This window comes from Leguminivora glycinivorella, chromosome 8, assembly GCF_023078275.1.
Source record: "Leguminivora glycinivorella isolate SPB_JAAS2020 chromosome 8, LegGlyc_1.1, whole genome shotgun sequence".
Classification (NCBI taxonomy): Eukaryota; Metazoa; Arthropoda; class Insecta; order Lepidoptera; family Tortricidae; genus Leguminivora; species Leguminivora glycinivorella.
In genome coordinates this window covers 18,399,905-18,416,902 of record NC_062978.1, presented here as the reverse complement: position 1 = coordinate 18,416,902, position 16,998 = coordinate 18,399,905, and the positions used below count along the sequence as shown (strand labels likewise).

Below are 16,998 nucleotides of genomic sequence, written 5' to 3'. Positions count from 1 at the left end.
ATAAAAATCGAGATTCTACACAGTACGTCATTACAAAGTGCGGACCGGGTAACCAGGGTAACCATGTAAGCTACTAACTTGGTTTTCAGCATTTGCTGCGGTGTGACCAGGTCGCGGTCGCCGCGGCCGGACGCCAGGTCCACGCGGCCCTCGACGCTGCCCGTCTGCTCGCAAGTCGTCGCGTCGAAGAACGTGATGTTGCCGTCGAGCGTTGATACCGCTATCTGAAATAAACGTTATGTTAAATGAGGTATGATCGCGTTTTGCGGGGCGATTGTTTCTTAGGCCGATATTACACTAGAAATATGACCATAGGCAACATGCTGTCTTTTTTCTTCACGTTCGAGAAAAAGGGAGGCATGAAGACTTATGATCATATATATGATAGTGTACTTTCGGCCTAATTGATGCATTTCGATTTCATAAATGAACAATAACAGAAAAGTGTCATGTGTATAGTTTCGCAGTGTTCCTAATCTAGTAGGGCTGGCCGAAGCGAATGTACTTTTGCTAAGCTAACCCGTGGTATGAAGCGTAATGTACTTTTTCAATATAAAGCTAAAAGCTAACCTTTATTATTGACAAGTGGTATGGCAAGTCAGTACCTGGATATCAGACAACTTAGTTTCTGAACATACTACTTAAAATAAAATATTTTAAGCAGTGCACGTAGCCGAATGTCCGGCTCTGTCGCGCCAATACGCAAGAGCGACAGGGATAGATATCTACTAGCGTTTCGTTTCGTGAGCGTTTCGTGAGCGTTAGTGCCATTCGGCTACGCACCCAGGAACAAGACAAATAAAATGATAAGTAAAGCCAAAAACATATCCACAAAAAAAGAAATTTGTGATAATTTTAAAAACCCTAAAAAAATGTGGGCTATTATTAACAGATTGACAGGTACTCCTTAAGTCCTTCAGACTAAAGGCAAAGGAATTGTCGGACAAATTTGCTAGCGACTTTGAAAATAATGTTAAGAATGTATTTGTGACTTGTGACAGGCCATTACTTAGTGATCAAACTTACAATAACACCCCTAGGGTAACTTTACGTTTAAAAAAAATTAACGAAGATACACTTTATAAGATCATTTCAAAAATAGATGACAAAAAAAGCCCCGGATATGATAAAGTTAGAGCCAAAGACATTAAATTCATCTCTGAATATATGACTCCAGTACTAATGCACCTTATCAACCTATGCATTTCTCAGTCCAAATACCCAGATAAATTAAAAGTAGGTATTGTAAGACCCATACACAAAAAAGGGAGTTACTCTGATACTAACAATTATAGGCCGATTACCATCTTTTCATGTATAGACAAAATAATAGAAAGATATCTGGGTGACGTAATAAATACCTTTTTATCCAACAATAATATTATCCATGAAAAACAGTTTGGTTTTCAAAGGAATAAAAGTACCTCGATGCTGTTGTCTTCATTCACAGATGAAATTAATGAACACCTAAATAATAGGAAGCATGTTTTAGTGGTATTCATAGATTTCAGTAAAGCGTTTGATACTCTAAATTATGACACACTTTTCAAAAAAATGTGGCAGAATGGCATACAGGGCCCGGCTCTGGACTTACTCAAAAATTACCACAATAATAGATATAATGCAGTTAGTATAGCCGGTGAACTGAGCAATATGAATCCCACAATATATGGCACCGCCCAGGATCGATACTCGGGCCGACTGAGTATCTGATATATGTCAACGACATGTGTAACATATTCAAGCAGGGCTCTGTGTACCAATTTGCTGATGATACTTGTCTAATAGTGGCCCATAGAGATATACTGACAGCACAAAACATGATGCAGCATAACTTTGACCTATTGTGTAAGTGGGCACATGATGTAGGGTTGTCGATTAACTACAAAAAGACTAAATTAATGCATATCCGATCACCTTACATAAAAACCCCTGTCATCCCAAGTGTAATTGCACACGACCATCATTGCATGCACACGAGTACTACCCATTGCAATTGTGTCTGTCTTGATATAGTAACTGATCACACTTATTTAGGACTTATAATTGATAACAAATTTAATTGGAGCCAACAGTTAAACCATGTAACTAACAAACTAAGATCACTTCTGTCAAAATTATCTATACTAAAGCCAAAGTTGCCCTATAGTACACTTAGAATGCTTTATATGTCGCTTGCAGACTCTATCATAAGTTATGGCCTGTCAAGTTATGGTAGGACATTTAAATCATACCTTGACAATATATATAAAATACAAATAAGATTGTTAAAAACCATTGTACCTTTAAAAATAAAATTCCAGTATAGAAATAAATATGAAAATCTATTCAAATATTGCAGAGTCTTACCTGTCTATGACAAGGTCAACCTAGCTATTGTAAATCAATATATTTGGAAACTTCCTGAATTAACAAAAAGAAGCAGACCAGAAAACCTGAGAAATTTAGCTAATATTCCAACTTTTGTATTACCAACCAGCACAAATGAGTATGGCAAAAGAGTATGGACAAGTGTCTTGCCACGCGCTTTGAATAGATTTCCATATGATTCAATCATAGAAAATAGAACAGATAAGCAAATAGTAAAGTCATATAAAAGTATGTTGCTGAACAATCTACCTAATCTCTGAATTGACATAAATGTAGTTAAAATGTAAGTATATTATTATAATACTAACTTTGAAACTGTAATGTAATGCATGATCTCAATTAGACCTAACTCAATTAGAATCTTGTTAACGCACCTTCCATGTGTGCGTGAGCGCCGCCGCGCACACATCGACACGACACCCGCGGGGCCGCGGCCGGCGGCAGCCCGCCCCGCCATCACTCACCGATCGTACTCGACGCCGACACCACGATAGCTCGCGCGTCCATAAATATGTATTTTCTTACAAATCATTAAATAGTTGTTAAAATCCAAGTTGTCGTCTTCATCATTTTCCGAAGAACCTGCGCCAACAAGTTCGAGCCGGATGGAATCCACGATCTGAACAAAAGGAGAACAAAGGAATCCATGGGCGCGGTCGAAGTTGAACAAAGGAGTCGACATATTCTTGGATTTCGACACGTCTACACCTGAGTCTACACTATATACAAGATTTCATCGAAATATACCAGGAAAAGGGTAACAGTGGCATTTGTGTAAGTTCGTTCCAATATTTTCCTCTCATACAAAGTAAATGTTCCTCTCATACAAAGTGTTGTGCTCTTTTCCAAAGAAACCACTATCTAAAGGTTTCAATTTCTAAAACTCCCATTTTAAGTGCTATATTTATTTCCGTCAACTCCTGCATTTTAGTCAATATTTTCTTTCTTTTACAATCGAAAGTTACCAAATCGATCTTTTCTTTCTAAACTATCACAAAATTAGCTTCAACCTTTTCTTTTCAGAGGTCTAGAGTGCTGTATTGTCCCTAATTTGAGCCAATACAGAATTAAAATTGTAAATTTTGCTAATTTTTATTCGAACATTCCAGAACCGGCGGGGTCAAAGTCCGCTACCGGCCGCCTGTGTACGTGACCGCTCGCTGTGTCAAGCACCTACCTGCACTCGGGCGTGGCTTGTTCGCACGTTTGCTTGACTGTTCTTCTGCCTGCTTAATCACGCTTCGCATTAAATTTAAGTATAGTTCCAATAGTTTTCACTTATTGCAAAGTTTTAATTTCATTTTTCTCGCGTGTTTAACATTTTTTTTTTGCAGCTGTAAGGCAGTTTGAGATTGATTTCGTTTTTGTTCACACATTCGAACATCATCTAAAGATAGTTTCAATCATTTCCATTGATATTTCTTGATCAAATAATTAATTTTCTTTAATTTAAACTTCACAATGGAAAATTTAAAATCACTAAAGAAAACTCGAGCCAGTTTTAAAGCAAAGCTGACAGTTTTTAACGATTATTTAAATGCTTTATTGCCTAGCAGTGAGCTTAATAGCATACAAATGCACGAGCTTACCATGCGACATGCAAAAATGTCAGAAATGTATAACGATTTCGATTCCATACAAAACGATATAGAGAGTATGACGGAAATTCCAGATGACGAATACGCAGAACGGACTTCCTTCGAGAACCGGTACTTCGGCGTCATGGCTGCTGCGCAGGACCTGCTCAGCAGGCATGCAGCGCCCGCCGGCCCTGCCTCTGCGGTGCACGACAGCGGATCGGTGACGGGATCAGGTGATGCTGTATTCTCAAGTAAGCCAAACATTAAGCTTCCAACTATCCATCTCCCAACTTTCTCTGGTCGATATCAGGATTGGCTAGAGTACCATGACACTTATAAGTCACTAATACACGATAACACATCCATACCTAAAATTCATAAGTTCCACTATCTAAGGAATTCTTTAAAAGACAGCGCGTCATTAATTATTAAATCATTAGAGTTTTCAACTGAGAATTATGACGTTGCTTGGGATTTGTTGTGCGAGCGTTTCAATAACAATCGTATTTTAGTAAATAACCATATTCAAGCTTTGTTCAGTATAAAGCCAGTGACTCAAGAGTCTTCTAAAGCCTTGCGTAGTATGATAGACTGGGTAAATAAGAACTTGAGAGCCTTAAAAACATTAAAATTACCTACTGAACACTGGGATATTTTAATCATCCATATGATGTCTAGCAAGCTTGACTCAGTCTCAATGCGCGATTGGGAAACCGAACGTAACAAAATTGTAGGTATTCCCACGTATAGTGACTTTATAACTTTCTTAAAGGGTCGTGCTGACCTGCTTGAAACCATGGAGGAGGCTCAAACGCAATTTAAGGTTCCTCGCAGGCACAGTGACGTCACGCACAACCGCCCAAGAACATTTATTGCAAATGATTCACACAAACAAAAACAACATAAATGTCCTGTATGCACCAACTATCACACAATATACCAATGTCCAAAGTTCAAAGCGTTACCTATAGAATCTCGCATTGATAAAATTAAACAGTTGAATCTGTGTACTAATTGTCTTCGTGCAGGGCATGACGAACAACGCTGTCGACTTAGTTCATGTCGTTTATGTACCAAACGTCACAACACTATGTTACACATTGACACTCAATCTACAGAGCCTCTGGCTAGCACTTCTAACGCACATGTGCAGGACCTATCTAAACCTGTACAAGACAATATCACACTAAACTCTATACACCGCAGCCGGAGCCGCAGCCAAACACTTCTTTCCACTGCTATAATCAATATTCAAGACCACACTGGTCAAACACACAAGGTCCGTGTTCTACTGGATAACGGATCCACTATTTCATTCATCACAGAATCATTACGAAACCAATTAGGGTTACCCAGTTATCCCGCATTCACCTCAGTTAAATTACTAGAGGACAAATCATCAACGTCTACACAAAGATGTGACGTCACTATATCATCACTATACGATCGCAGTTATACAACCGATGTTGACTGCTTTGTACTATCTCGGATCACCGATGTCATACACACTGACCATATCAATCGCAATTCATTCGAAATTCCCTCTCACATCCACCTCGCGGACCCCTCATTTGCTGATCCGTCAGAGGTGCAGATGCTGCTGAGCGCCGACTTATTTTGGGATGTACTTATCATGAACAAGATATCCCTCGGCAAAAATCGACCATTATTAGTTGAATCACGACTAGGTTGGCTAGTAGTTAAATTACCAAACAATAACAAAACTAAACAAAATACAGTCCACTGTCATTTCTCTAACGCTGAGTTAGATCACAAACTAAACTATTTTTTTGATAACGACGGTTTCTCTACCATTGAAAAGGTTTCCACTAAATCTAAATCTGATAGCGAATGTGAACGAATCTTTACCAGCACCACCACACGACACTCGGACGGCAAGTTCATAGTCACAGTACCACTTAAAGAATCCCCCGAGGTATTAGGTAACTCTAAAGAACAGGCTTTGACCAGATTTCATTCATTAGAGCGCAAGTTTAAACGGGAACCGGAATTCAAAGATCAATATACTAAATTTATCAATGAATACATCCAATTAGGTCATATGTCAGAGAATACAACCCCCGAAAATGATAAGTTTTCATACTTTCTCCCACATCATGCAATTTTGAGAGAAAGTCTCACTACGAAATTGAGATCTGTCTTTGACGGATCAGCTGCCACGAGCTCAGGAAAGTCATACAATGACATTCAGCACATAGGCCCGGTTGTTCAAGACGATTTGTTAAGTATCCTTATTAGATTCAGGCAACATAGATTTGTTGCAACTTCCGATGTAGCCAAAATGTATAGGCAAATTTATGTAACAGAAGATCAACGAAGTTTGCAGCAAATTCTATGGCGGCCTGATCCGACACAACAAATTAAACAGTACAAACTAAATACAGTTACATACGGCACGGCCTCGGCTCCCTGGCTTGCGACAAGAACACTCAAACAGATAGGTATAGAGTGCAAGGACGAACTTGCACGCGAAACTATTTTGCATGACTTTTACGTTGATGACTACATCACTGGTCATGATGATGAACAAACACTAATACATACATGTCAAAAGGTCATTCACGAGCTAGAACCCGCTCATTTCCATTTACGTAAATGGCGTTCTAACAAACCATCCATTCTGACACAGATCACAAATGAAAACAACAATGATGATGAGTTGCTAAATCTTAATGATGATGATTATGCCAAAACTTTAGGCCTACTCTGGGCTTGCAAACGAGACACATTATTGTTTTCATTGCCAAACACTACACAACAAGCTAAAACAAAACGCACAATTTTGTCCACTATAGCACAAGTGTTTGACCCTCTGGGCTTAATAAACCCTTGCATGTTACAGGCAAAACTCATTCTCCAATCTCTCTGGTCTCAGAATATTCCATGGGACTCTCAATTGCCAGCCGAAATTGAGTCACAATGGGACCAGTTTGTCAAATATTTGCCAGATATATCTCAAATTGAAATTCCTCGTAGAGCATTGTGCGACGATTACGTGAATGTTCAATTGCATGCGTTCAGTGATGCATCTATGAAAGCTTACGCTGCTTGCGTATATTTACGCACTGAGTCAAATAGCGGTGATGTAAGTGTACATCTACTCGTTGCAAAAAGCAAACTGGCCCCACTGAGGCAGCGGCTAAGTATTCCAAAATTGGAATTGTGTGGCAGTCTATTAGCTACACAATTAATGAAAAGGGTTGTCAATTCATTACGCCTAAAAGTAGATTCACTATATTTTCACTGTGACTCAACCATTGTGCTTGGTTGGTTAAAAACGTGCAAAAAGCAACTCAAACAGTTTGTACACAATAGAGTTAATGAAATCACCAACACTTTTGACCCATCAGCATGGCACTATGTTCCCACAGATATGAACCCTGCTGACATAGGGTCTAGAGGTCTAAATGCTTCACAACTCAAAGATTCAACTTTATGGTGGCAAGGCCCTCATTTCCTACACCAAAGGGACGTTCAGTGGCCCTTGCAGCCACTAAGTGTGGACATTTCTGATTTGCCTGAAATTAAATCTCATTGTCATGTTTCAGCAGCAGCTGTAGATGTACGTGAAAGCGATTTCACTGATAAGTTTTCAAACTTTGGCAAAATGCTACGCATCATAGCGTACATGTACAGATTCAAATATAATTGTCAAAATGCAAACAAACACGTTGGTCCATTAAGCATCTCAGAATTAAGATTAGCGTTGATTTTCTTATGTAAAAAGGTACAATCAGAAATGTTCAATAAACAAATTTCATTGCTCATTAAGGGCACACTCACACCAAAAGATAAACTAATCAAATTAAATCCATTTATTGACCAGGATAATCTTATCAGAGTTGGAGGTCGTCTATCCAACTCTAACTATGATTATGATACAAAACATCCTATCTTGCTACATGCATCTCACTATATAACTAAAACATTAGTTCGATACTATCACATTGTATACTTACATGCAGGACCCCAATTGCTATTATCTACGTTACGTCATAAGTTCTGGATAATAAGCGGTCGCAACCTTTGCCGGAAGACAACACATGAGTGCTTAACTTGTCTTCGTTTCTCAGGTCGTACATACCAGCCTATCATGAGCCCTCTTCCTGCGCAGAGGTTGCACGCTGATCACCCTTTCACACACACAGCCACAGATTATGCCGGTCCTATCCTGATATCGAACAGAAAAGGCCGTGGTGCTATACTAATAAAGGCATACATAGTTGTGTTCGTATGCCTGGCAGTGAGAGCAGTACACCTCGAGCTCGTCACCGATCTGACGTCTCAAGGTTTCATTGCCGCTTTAAATCGATTTATTGCCCGCAGAGGTAAGCCGGCAATATTATTTTCCGATAATGGTACTCAGTACGTAGGATCATGTAATGAACTAGCTAAATTTTTAAAAGAAAATAGTAAAGACATAACTACCTACTCTGCACAAAACGAAATCAAATTCAGATTCGCCCCAGCTTATAGTCCAAATTTTAACGGGCTCGTGGAAGGGTCAGTCAAGTCCTTGAAACATCATTTAAAACGCGTTCTATCTATGACTAATTTAGATTACGAAAATATGAATTCAACCTTAATTCAAATTGAGGGCATACTTAACTCTCGACCTCTCACTCCTCTTTCTTCAGATCCTTCCGATCTCATTCCTCTATGTCCAGCACATTTTCTAATTGGACGAACGATCACAATGCCACCTGCACAAATAAAGCACCGCCTAATTAGAAGAAAAATATGGACAGTAGTTATGTTTAAATATAATTTATATTTAATAAGTCAAAGAAAGAAATACAAAGTAAATTAATTGACCGTGACGTCACTCCTCAGTATTTCATAGTAATGCCATATTAGCAAATCGTTTTGACAGTTCATAAAAAGAAGCTGATTTGACTAGTAGGAAACTAGCCTGTTACATAAAATCTGAATTCCCTTACCTGTTCCCCGTCAGGTCTGAACACCACTTGTAGTGCATCAGAAGTCATCTGTATAGTTTCGCTGTCGGAGCTGTTCTCTATGCAGTTCCAGAGGCGCACGGTCTTGTCCCAGCTGGCCGACGCGAGCCGGGAGCTGGCCAGCGCCGGGTTGAAGGCCAGACTCGACACGGGGGCCTCGTGGCCTCCTAGTACCTGATGAACAATTTTATTTTAGTGAAATAGGCCAAGCAACAAGAACATAGGGAAATGCTTGAAACACAGTTTGAGGATCTGCATTTCATTTTGATCATTCGCCTTCTGATACCGATATAAATATAAACACAAACAAGCGTACAATATATACATACATACATATAATCACGCCTGTATCCCATAGAGGGGTAAGCAGATCACATGAACTACTAAGTTTCAGTGCCACTCTTGGCAAAAAGAGGTTGAAAGAAATCCAAATTGTGACATTGCAGTGACAGGTTGCCAGCCTCTCGCCTACGCCACAATGTAACCCATATCCCACAGTCGAATTCTACGACACCCACGGGAAGAAAGGGGGTAGTGAAATTCCTAACCCGTCACAACGTGGGGCACAGAATAACACAATATATATCGGGTAAAAACACTTCTAGAGACATACTAAGCTAAATTGACAGTGATTTTGATAGCCTTGCCTTGTGCAACGGTTAAACAAAAACGTCAAAAAACTTTACTTACATCCAACAGCTTCACAAATTTGACCGACCACAGGAATATCTCGAAGACATCTTGACCACTGGCCGCGCACAACTCGCTACTCGAGTCCAACGCAACGCAGCTGAACTGCACAAGACTAGGAGACGTCAGTGTGCAGAAATTGCATTTTTTCGGATCTATTTCATTAAGAATTAAATCAAATACTTACGTCTAACAGTTTCCCAAACTTGACCGACCACAGGAATATCTCGAAGACATCTTGACCGCCGGCCGCGCACAACTCGCTACTCGAGTCCAACGCAACGCAGCTGAACTGCACAAGACTAGGAGACGTCAGTGTGCGGAAATTGCATTTTTTCGGATCTATTTCATTAAGAATTAAATCAAATACTTACGTCTAACAGTTTCCCAAACTTGACCGACCACAGGAATATCTCGAAGACATCTTGACCGCCGCCCGTGCACAACTCGCTACTCGAGTCCAACGCAACGCGCAACGCAACTGAACACCACGAGGGCTAAGACACGTCAGTGCGCGGAAATTGCATTTTTTCGGAACTATTTCATTAAGAATTAAATCAAATACCTACTTAAGTCTAACAGTTTCCCACGACCACAGGAATATCTCGAAGACATCTTGACCGCCGGCCGCGCACAACTCCCTACTGGAGTCCAACGCAACGCAACTGAACTCCACGAGGCAAGGACACGTCAGTGTACGGAAATTGCATTTTTTCGGATCTATTTCATTAAGAGTTAAATCAAATACTTACGTCTAACAGTTTCCCAAACTTGACCGACCACAGGAATATCTCGAAGACATCTTCACCGCCGGCCGCGCACAACTCGCTACTCGAGTCCAACGCAACGCAGCTGAACTGCACAAGACTAGGAGACGTCAGTGTGCGGTAATTGCATTTTTTCGGATCTATTTCATTAAGAATTAAATCAAATACTTACGTCTAACAGTTTCCCAAACTTGACCGACCACAGGAATATCTCGAAGACATCTTGACCGCCGGCCGCGCACAACTCGCCACTCGAGTCCAACGCAACGCAGCTGAACTGCACAAGACTAGGAGACGTCAGTGTGCGGAAATTTCGGTATCTGAAAATAGATTTCATTTGGTTAGTGCTTAAAATCAATTTAGGTAATACATCAGATGCGCCGATCCAACAATAGGCGAGACGACTAAAAAAAACTAATTGGTCCGTCAGTTAGATTATCAAAGAATTTTAAACACGTATTATTTGTGCCGTTTGTATATCCGAGGTCTTTATAGAGAGTACGTCGTAGACGTCGCATCGGACCGGTAGATGGCGCCATCGTTCGTTGTAAGTCGCTCCGGCGTCACACCGCCGCGATGTTGGTAGTCCCGTTTTTCCCCACCTGCAACACAAGGCTCCCCGCGCCCCGACCCGCCACCAGCCACCCACATTGTTTCGTCGAACGCCGAAGTGACCGGTTGTCGCGTATTCCGTTCGAACATTTTTACAGCATGGTGTCTCGAAATTAATCTTTTAGTTTCTATTTCTGGTCAAACCAGAGTTATTCGTGTTTTTATTTAAAAAAGTGGCTTATAACGTTTCGGAATTATGAAATTTTTCAATTTCATCCGTCAATTCTTTCTTCCCTTTTAATTTACGCTCGTTCGTCTTGAATAATGAGATATATTATGCCTCGCTAGCGATCATTATTCGTCTTTCGAGGTTCTCACTATAGAAATGAACGAGCGGTGCTTTATGATTCTACCCACTTTTTTGTAAGAAAGTTCCATGCTGCAAAAATCGTTACCGTTAATCAGTTTTCTTTTTAAACTATTCGCATTTCCGAGACTAAAGTAGGAAGTGTTATCCGCGTATTAAAAGTTTCGCGCTAGAATATAAGCGGTAACGTAGGTAAGTTGCTCCGCCTGGGACCACGTGCTCCGGGGACTACGTGCTTCGCGACCGCGGGCTGCGCGACCTGCGGGCTGCGGCGGCGGCGGCGGCGGGCGCGGTGGAGGAATACCGCGCTCCGAGGAGGTTTGAATTTCTCCGACGAATGGGTGAGCAGATTCATATTATTTTAGAAAGAACATGTTCGGTTTCCGATTCGGTGCGGAGACCCCAAGCCACGTGTCGGCGCCGAAACTTACTGTAGCGCTGCGATAGCGCCGCTGACCGCGGCAGTGTTGTCCGCCGCGTCGGCGCCGCCGAGGTTGCGTAGAAGTTGCCTCCTCGTTAACGATGGCCATCTCTGCGGTGCCGCCGAACAACGTTGTGGCCGCCGCATAGGCGCCGCGTGCGACGCTGTAAGTATGTCTGCTGCTGCCCCGACGCGAGCGCCGTGCCGTTAGTGATCAGTCGTCAATACGCAGGCTACCAGCGCGGCCACCTTCTGCCCCCGCCACAACGCCGCGAGCCTGCTGAAGCTGTCCACCAATATCGCTGGCCGCCACGCTTATGCTGGCGCCTCGATGGTGATGCAGAGCGTTCGTCTGCCGTGACAACGCCGCGATCCTGCTGAAGCTGTCCACCAGTATCGCTGGCCGCCACGCTTATGCTGGCGCCTCGATGGTGATGCAGAGCGTTCGTCTGCCGTGACAACGCCGCGATCCTGCTGAAGCTGTCCACCAGTATCGCTGGCCGCCACGCTTATGCTGGCGCCTCGATGGTGATGCAGAGCGTTCGTCTGCCGTGACAACGCCGCGATCCTGCTGAAGCTGTCCACCAGTATCGCTGGCCGCCACGCTTATGCTGGCGCCTCGATGGTGATGCAGAGCGTTCGTCTGCCGTGACAACGCCGCGATCCTGCTGAAGCTGTCCACCAGTATCGCTGGCCGCCACGCTTATGCTGGCGCCTCGATGGTGATGCAGAGCGTGCGTCTGCCTTGACAACGCCGCGAGCCTGCTGAAGCTGTCCACCAATATCGCTGGCCGCCACGCTTATGCTGGCGCCTCGATGGTGATGCAGAGCGTTCGTCTGCCGTGACAACGCCGCGATCCTGCTGAAGCTGTCCACCAGTATCGCTGGCCGCCACGCTTATGCTGGCGCCTCGATGGTGATGCAGAGCGTGCGTCTGCCTTGACAACGCCGCGATCCTGCTGAAGCTGTCCACCAATATCGCTGGCCGCCACGCTTATGCTGGCGCCTCGATGGTGATGCAGAGCGTTCGTCTGCCGTGACAACGCCGCGATCCTGCTGACTGTCCACCTGCTGTAGCTGTCCACCAGTATCGCTGGCCGCCACGCTTATGCTGGCGCCTCGATGGTGATGCAGAGCGTTCGTCTGCCGTGACAACGCCGCGATCCTGCTGACTGTCCACCAGTATCGCTGGCCGCCACGCTTATGCTGGCGCCTCGATGGTGATGCAGCGAGCTCATCTGCCATGACAACGCCGCGATCCTGCTGAAGCTGTCCACCAGTATTGCTGGGCGCCACGCTTATGCTGGCGCTTCAGTGGTGATGCGGAGCGTAATACTGTTAACCGCTGCACAGGCGTCGCAATCCTTCTGCTGCGTCTGCCGTGACAACGCCGCAAGCTACTTGAAGTTTTCCACCGGTGTCGTCGGCCGCCACGCTGATGCTGGCGCCTTGATGTCGCCTCGATCGCACGAGGTAAGATTGCAGACGCGGCGACCTTCATCGCGCCACCGAGCGCAATACTGCGGCTGCCGCGAAGGCGTCGCTAATTTTCCTGCCGCGTTTGCCGTGACGACGCCGCGAACTCTGTTGATGCTGTTCACCGATGTAGCTGACTGCCACGCTGGCGCCGGTGCCTCCCGCGCTGACGGCGGCGACCTCGAGAGGGCCACTGAGCACGATACTGCGTGACGCGACAGGGCATCGAGACGCCTTTCGAGCTGACGACGGCCGTCTCAATCTCACCGCCGAACATAACAGCGTCTGCTGCAGTGACAAGCTGGTAAGATTGCTGATGTGGGCCCTTGGTGCTGCTAGCCGCCACGCTGATAACGCCCGTCGCGCCTAAGATGTCACGCTCACCGCGAACACTGTCTTCCCCTACAATGGTGCTACGACCACGACTATCCAGGCTCCGTCTGCTACGGTATCGCTGCTGACCAGGCTGATACTACCCTCCAATGTGACGCCGGGCGCCGCTATCAGCTGACATCCCGTACACTATGGTATCCACTCTTCTCTTTCCAGTTCCCGTGAAGTACGACAGTATTTACACTCTATTTTGACCAAGGACTCCTCCGTCGCCGAAGTGAGAACAGATAAATTCTAAAGATGCTACGTCCTAACGTGGTTTGGACACCCATAGTTGAACGAGGTAAGACGTCAATAACCGGACGAGGAGCCGCACTGCTGCGAGGGTGTCCTGACGATGTTCGCGAGCTATCTAATCGGAGAGGCGCCTCGCGAGACGACCCTGTGATTCCTGTACATCGCTCATTGTGTAGGTCAAAAACATCGTAAAGGTTTGCGGAATTAAAAAAAAAACTCTTTCAGAATGTCCAGATCTGAATTCGAGCCAGCGTCCTGCATCCTGAGCGTGCGTCTGTTTACCGGGTGGACACCAAAACCGATCGGTAATCTGGCCGCGGGGGTTCCAAGTACACGACGATTTCCCGGAGGCTTGTGGCGCCCACTGTCCATTCGAGAGATTAACTTATTCGCCGAGCCTCTAATAAACAAATTGGGAAAAATAAACCCGCTTCGCCTTAGTGAACTTGAGATTCCAGCTCAAAGCGAAAGGGGCCAGGAACTCAGGAGGACTTCAGTAGTTATCATCTGGCTCGACTATACTGAATTAATATAGTGCTTGATTCGATCGTTGAACCTGATTTCATCAATTTCACAACTTTCGTAGTCTACAGAGGAAGGTTGCACCGCTGCAGTTTCCAGCATTACCTCGTACAGCTGCCGATAGCTGTAGGCCAATCGCCCCTGTTTTGCTTGTATCTGCAGCCCGATAAGACCTTCAATAATCGGAACATTGTACGAAGTAAAGCTCTTCCGATGGAAAATAATCTTCAACAGGCGGTGGCGCTAGCGACTGAAGTGACATGCAGCCGGATTAAGGTTCGCATAGCACTATATGCTATGCACAGTTCGGTTGTATGTTATGTTATGCTGTACGATGGCAGGATTACATCTCTTCTGTTACGAGTAACTACGACAGTAACTGCTGACTCCAACAGACTGTCGTACGAGGTCAGTATGCACCCCCTGGGAGCCAAGTAAGTGACCTTCGGTGACCTCGCCTTCTTCTGCTTCGCCCGTCATCGTACCTCTTCGTCTGCGAGAGCCCTGCATTACGTCGTACAACGGTACGTATTAAGCCTCCGCCACACATAGCGCTAATGCTACGCTATCAGCGCGCTGAATGCGCGTGCATTCCGCTCGCGTCCCGCGCGCGTTGCGCTCGCAATCAGCGCTCGTTAGTTCCCGCTAGCGCCCACTGGGCGCAACGCCAGCGTTTGTGCGGTGCACCGCCATTATTGCGCTCCGCCTACGCTCTTAAAGCGCGCATGTGTGGCGGTGTTTTAATTCACCCCTTGACCTGCTACCACGACGTGTTCAGCAACCACCAGCGATGCGACACGGACGTCTCCACCTCTCAGTCTACTCTGTCGACCTTCATTGCACGAAGTAGAAATCCGTCGCATCGGGTTTTGGATTAGGTAATGGATTACCCTAAGAGTCAATGACTGACTTGAAGAAATCGACTGATACCTCCGTCCAGTGTAGTAGCAATCGACAGCGCTCGTACTTTTCATCTTCTAGGCTAGTTTTACCGAGCGATCGGTATCCTCAAATGCCCTCACTAAAAAGAGCTCAGAGTTCAGGAGTCTCGCTTGCAACCGCGCTCGCTTGACGCGAAATAGTCTGATCGAAAATACCAGTATTGTAACAAATAGCCCTTGGGCGCGTGAGTGATGACCTTTTTCTGTGTTTGATATGGACGTAAGACGTTGGACTTTAAATAGTCATATCAAAGCTAATATTGATTTAGATAATTTTTACGAAGGGTTGACAAAAGCAGTATCAATTACGTTACCCTGCTACAGTACAGATAGTTACACTACTTTTACAGTTAATTTCCACACTCTGTGTCTGAAATTGGGTTTATAACCTGATAAAATAACGTGTCTGTTAATAATAATAGTGTATCTAAGGTTTTTGTATCTTGTTCAAGTCAGCCTCGCCTACATCTTTTTTGGTTTTGATCTGCGATGTATAATAATGTCATTTCTCTAACTATTCGCTGACTAAAGCTAAACGTCATCATGAAAATCTCTTTAGGCGTTTCTGGCACCGAGATATTCGCGGATCGAAGGCTATTTCGACTGATACATCTGTCAAATCGGTTCAACAACTGATTCACTTATTCTTCTATGCTATGCCAATAGGGCTACCAAAGGCTTGCGCGCCAGCTGACTCGCCACCAGGAGATAATAAACAGGTCTCTATAAAGACCTCGGATATACAAACGGCACAAATAATATAATAATTTTACCTTCCAATAAAATTGTTATTATTTTGCCTGGTATATCCGAGGTCTGAGTGATGCCTTCCTGGTAGGCTTAATATACCGTCGGCACTTCTCCTCAACAATGAGGGTGGCTGGTGGCGGGTCGGGGCGCGGGGAGCCTTGTGTTGCAGGTGGGGAAAAACGGGACTACCAACATCGCGGCGGTGTGACGCCGGAGCGACTTACAACGAACGATGGCGCCATCTACCGGTCCGATGCGACGTCTACGACGTACTCTCTATAAAGACCTCGGATATACCAGGCAAAATAATAACAATGTTATTGGAAGGTAAAATTATTATATTTTTTCTTTTTTCTCGTAAACGAAAAATGACGACGGTACAGTGCGTTAAAGTTTCGCGTGACGTCTCGCCTAGGTACAATTTTTACTTAGAAGTGACGTCACAAGCCCCCACTCCAGAACTTTGATATAATTTTTTATTAGTTAGATTAGAAAAAGCGAAAAATATGATAACAACCTCACAGCTAACGGCTCAGCCACGACATAGGTCTAAGCGCGACAGCGGTAAGCGGCGGCCATACATTGGAGCGAGACACACTTTTCATCTGCCGCTCACCGCTGTCGCGCTTAGACCAATATCGTGGCTGGGCCGTAAGGATGTCCGGGCGAAGTGGAGAAGCCTGAGCAGGAAAGCGGCCGCCGGGAAAATGCTAGGCTGAATAAAAGTGCGAGTGTTACCTGGTGAGGTCGTAACAGCGTACGGTGCCGTCGAGCGAGCTCGACACGAAGAACTTCTTGTTGGCGCTGAACACGATGCCCGTCACCGACGACGTGTGCTCACTGAACGTGACGAAACAGAACCCGGTTGTTGTGTTCCATACTTTTACCTGGAATGCAATGTCACTGTAATGTGGACGTCAGCTGCCGCTCCGTTGGTGGGGTGATAAACTGCT

At 44.6% G+C, this 16,998-nt stretch overlaps 1 protein-coding gene across 1 annotated transcript in view; it reads right to left on the bottom strand.

Moving 5' to 3' along the window:
• LOC125228974 (periodic tryptophan protein 2 homolog) overlaps window positions 1–16,998 on the bottom strand; it is a 49,504-nt gene that overhangs the window by 13,478 nt on the left and 19,028 nt on the right. The window contains exons 11-14 of the mRNA XM_048133719.1: window positions 16,784–16,932; window positions 10,559–10,706; window positions 8,912–9,103; window positions 79–224 (exon numbers count right to left, since the gene is read on the bottom strand). Coding sequence (XP_047989676.1) covers window positions 79–224; window positions 8,912–9,103; window positions 10,559–10,706; window positions 16,784–16,932 — 635 coding nt within the window. The remainder of the gene's footprint in view (window positions 1–78; window positions 225–8,911; window positions 9,104–10,558; window positions 10,707–16,783; window positions 16,933–16,998) is intronic.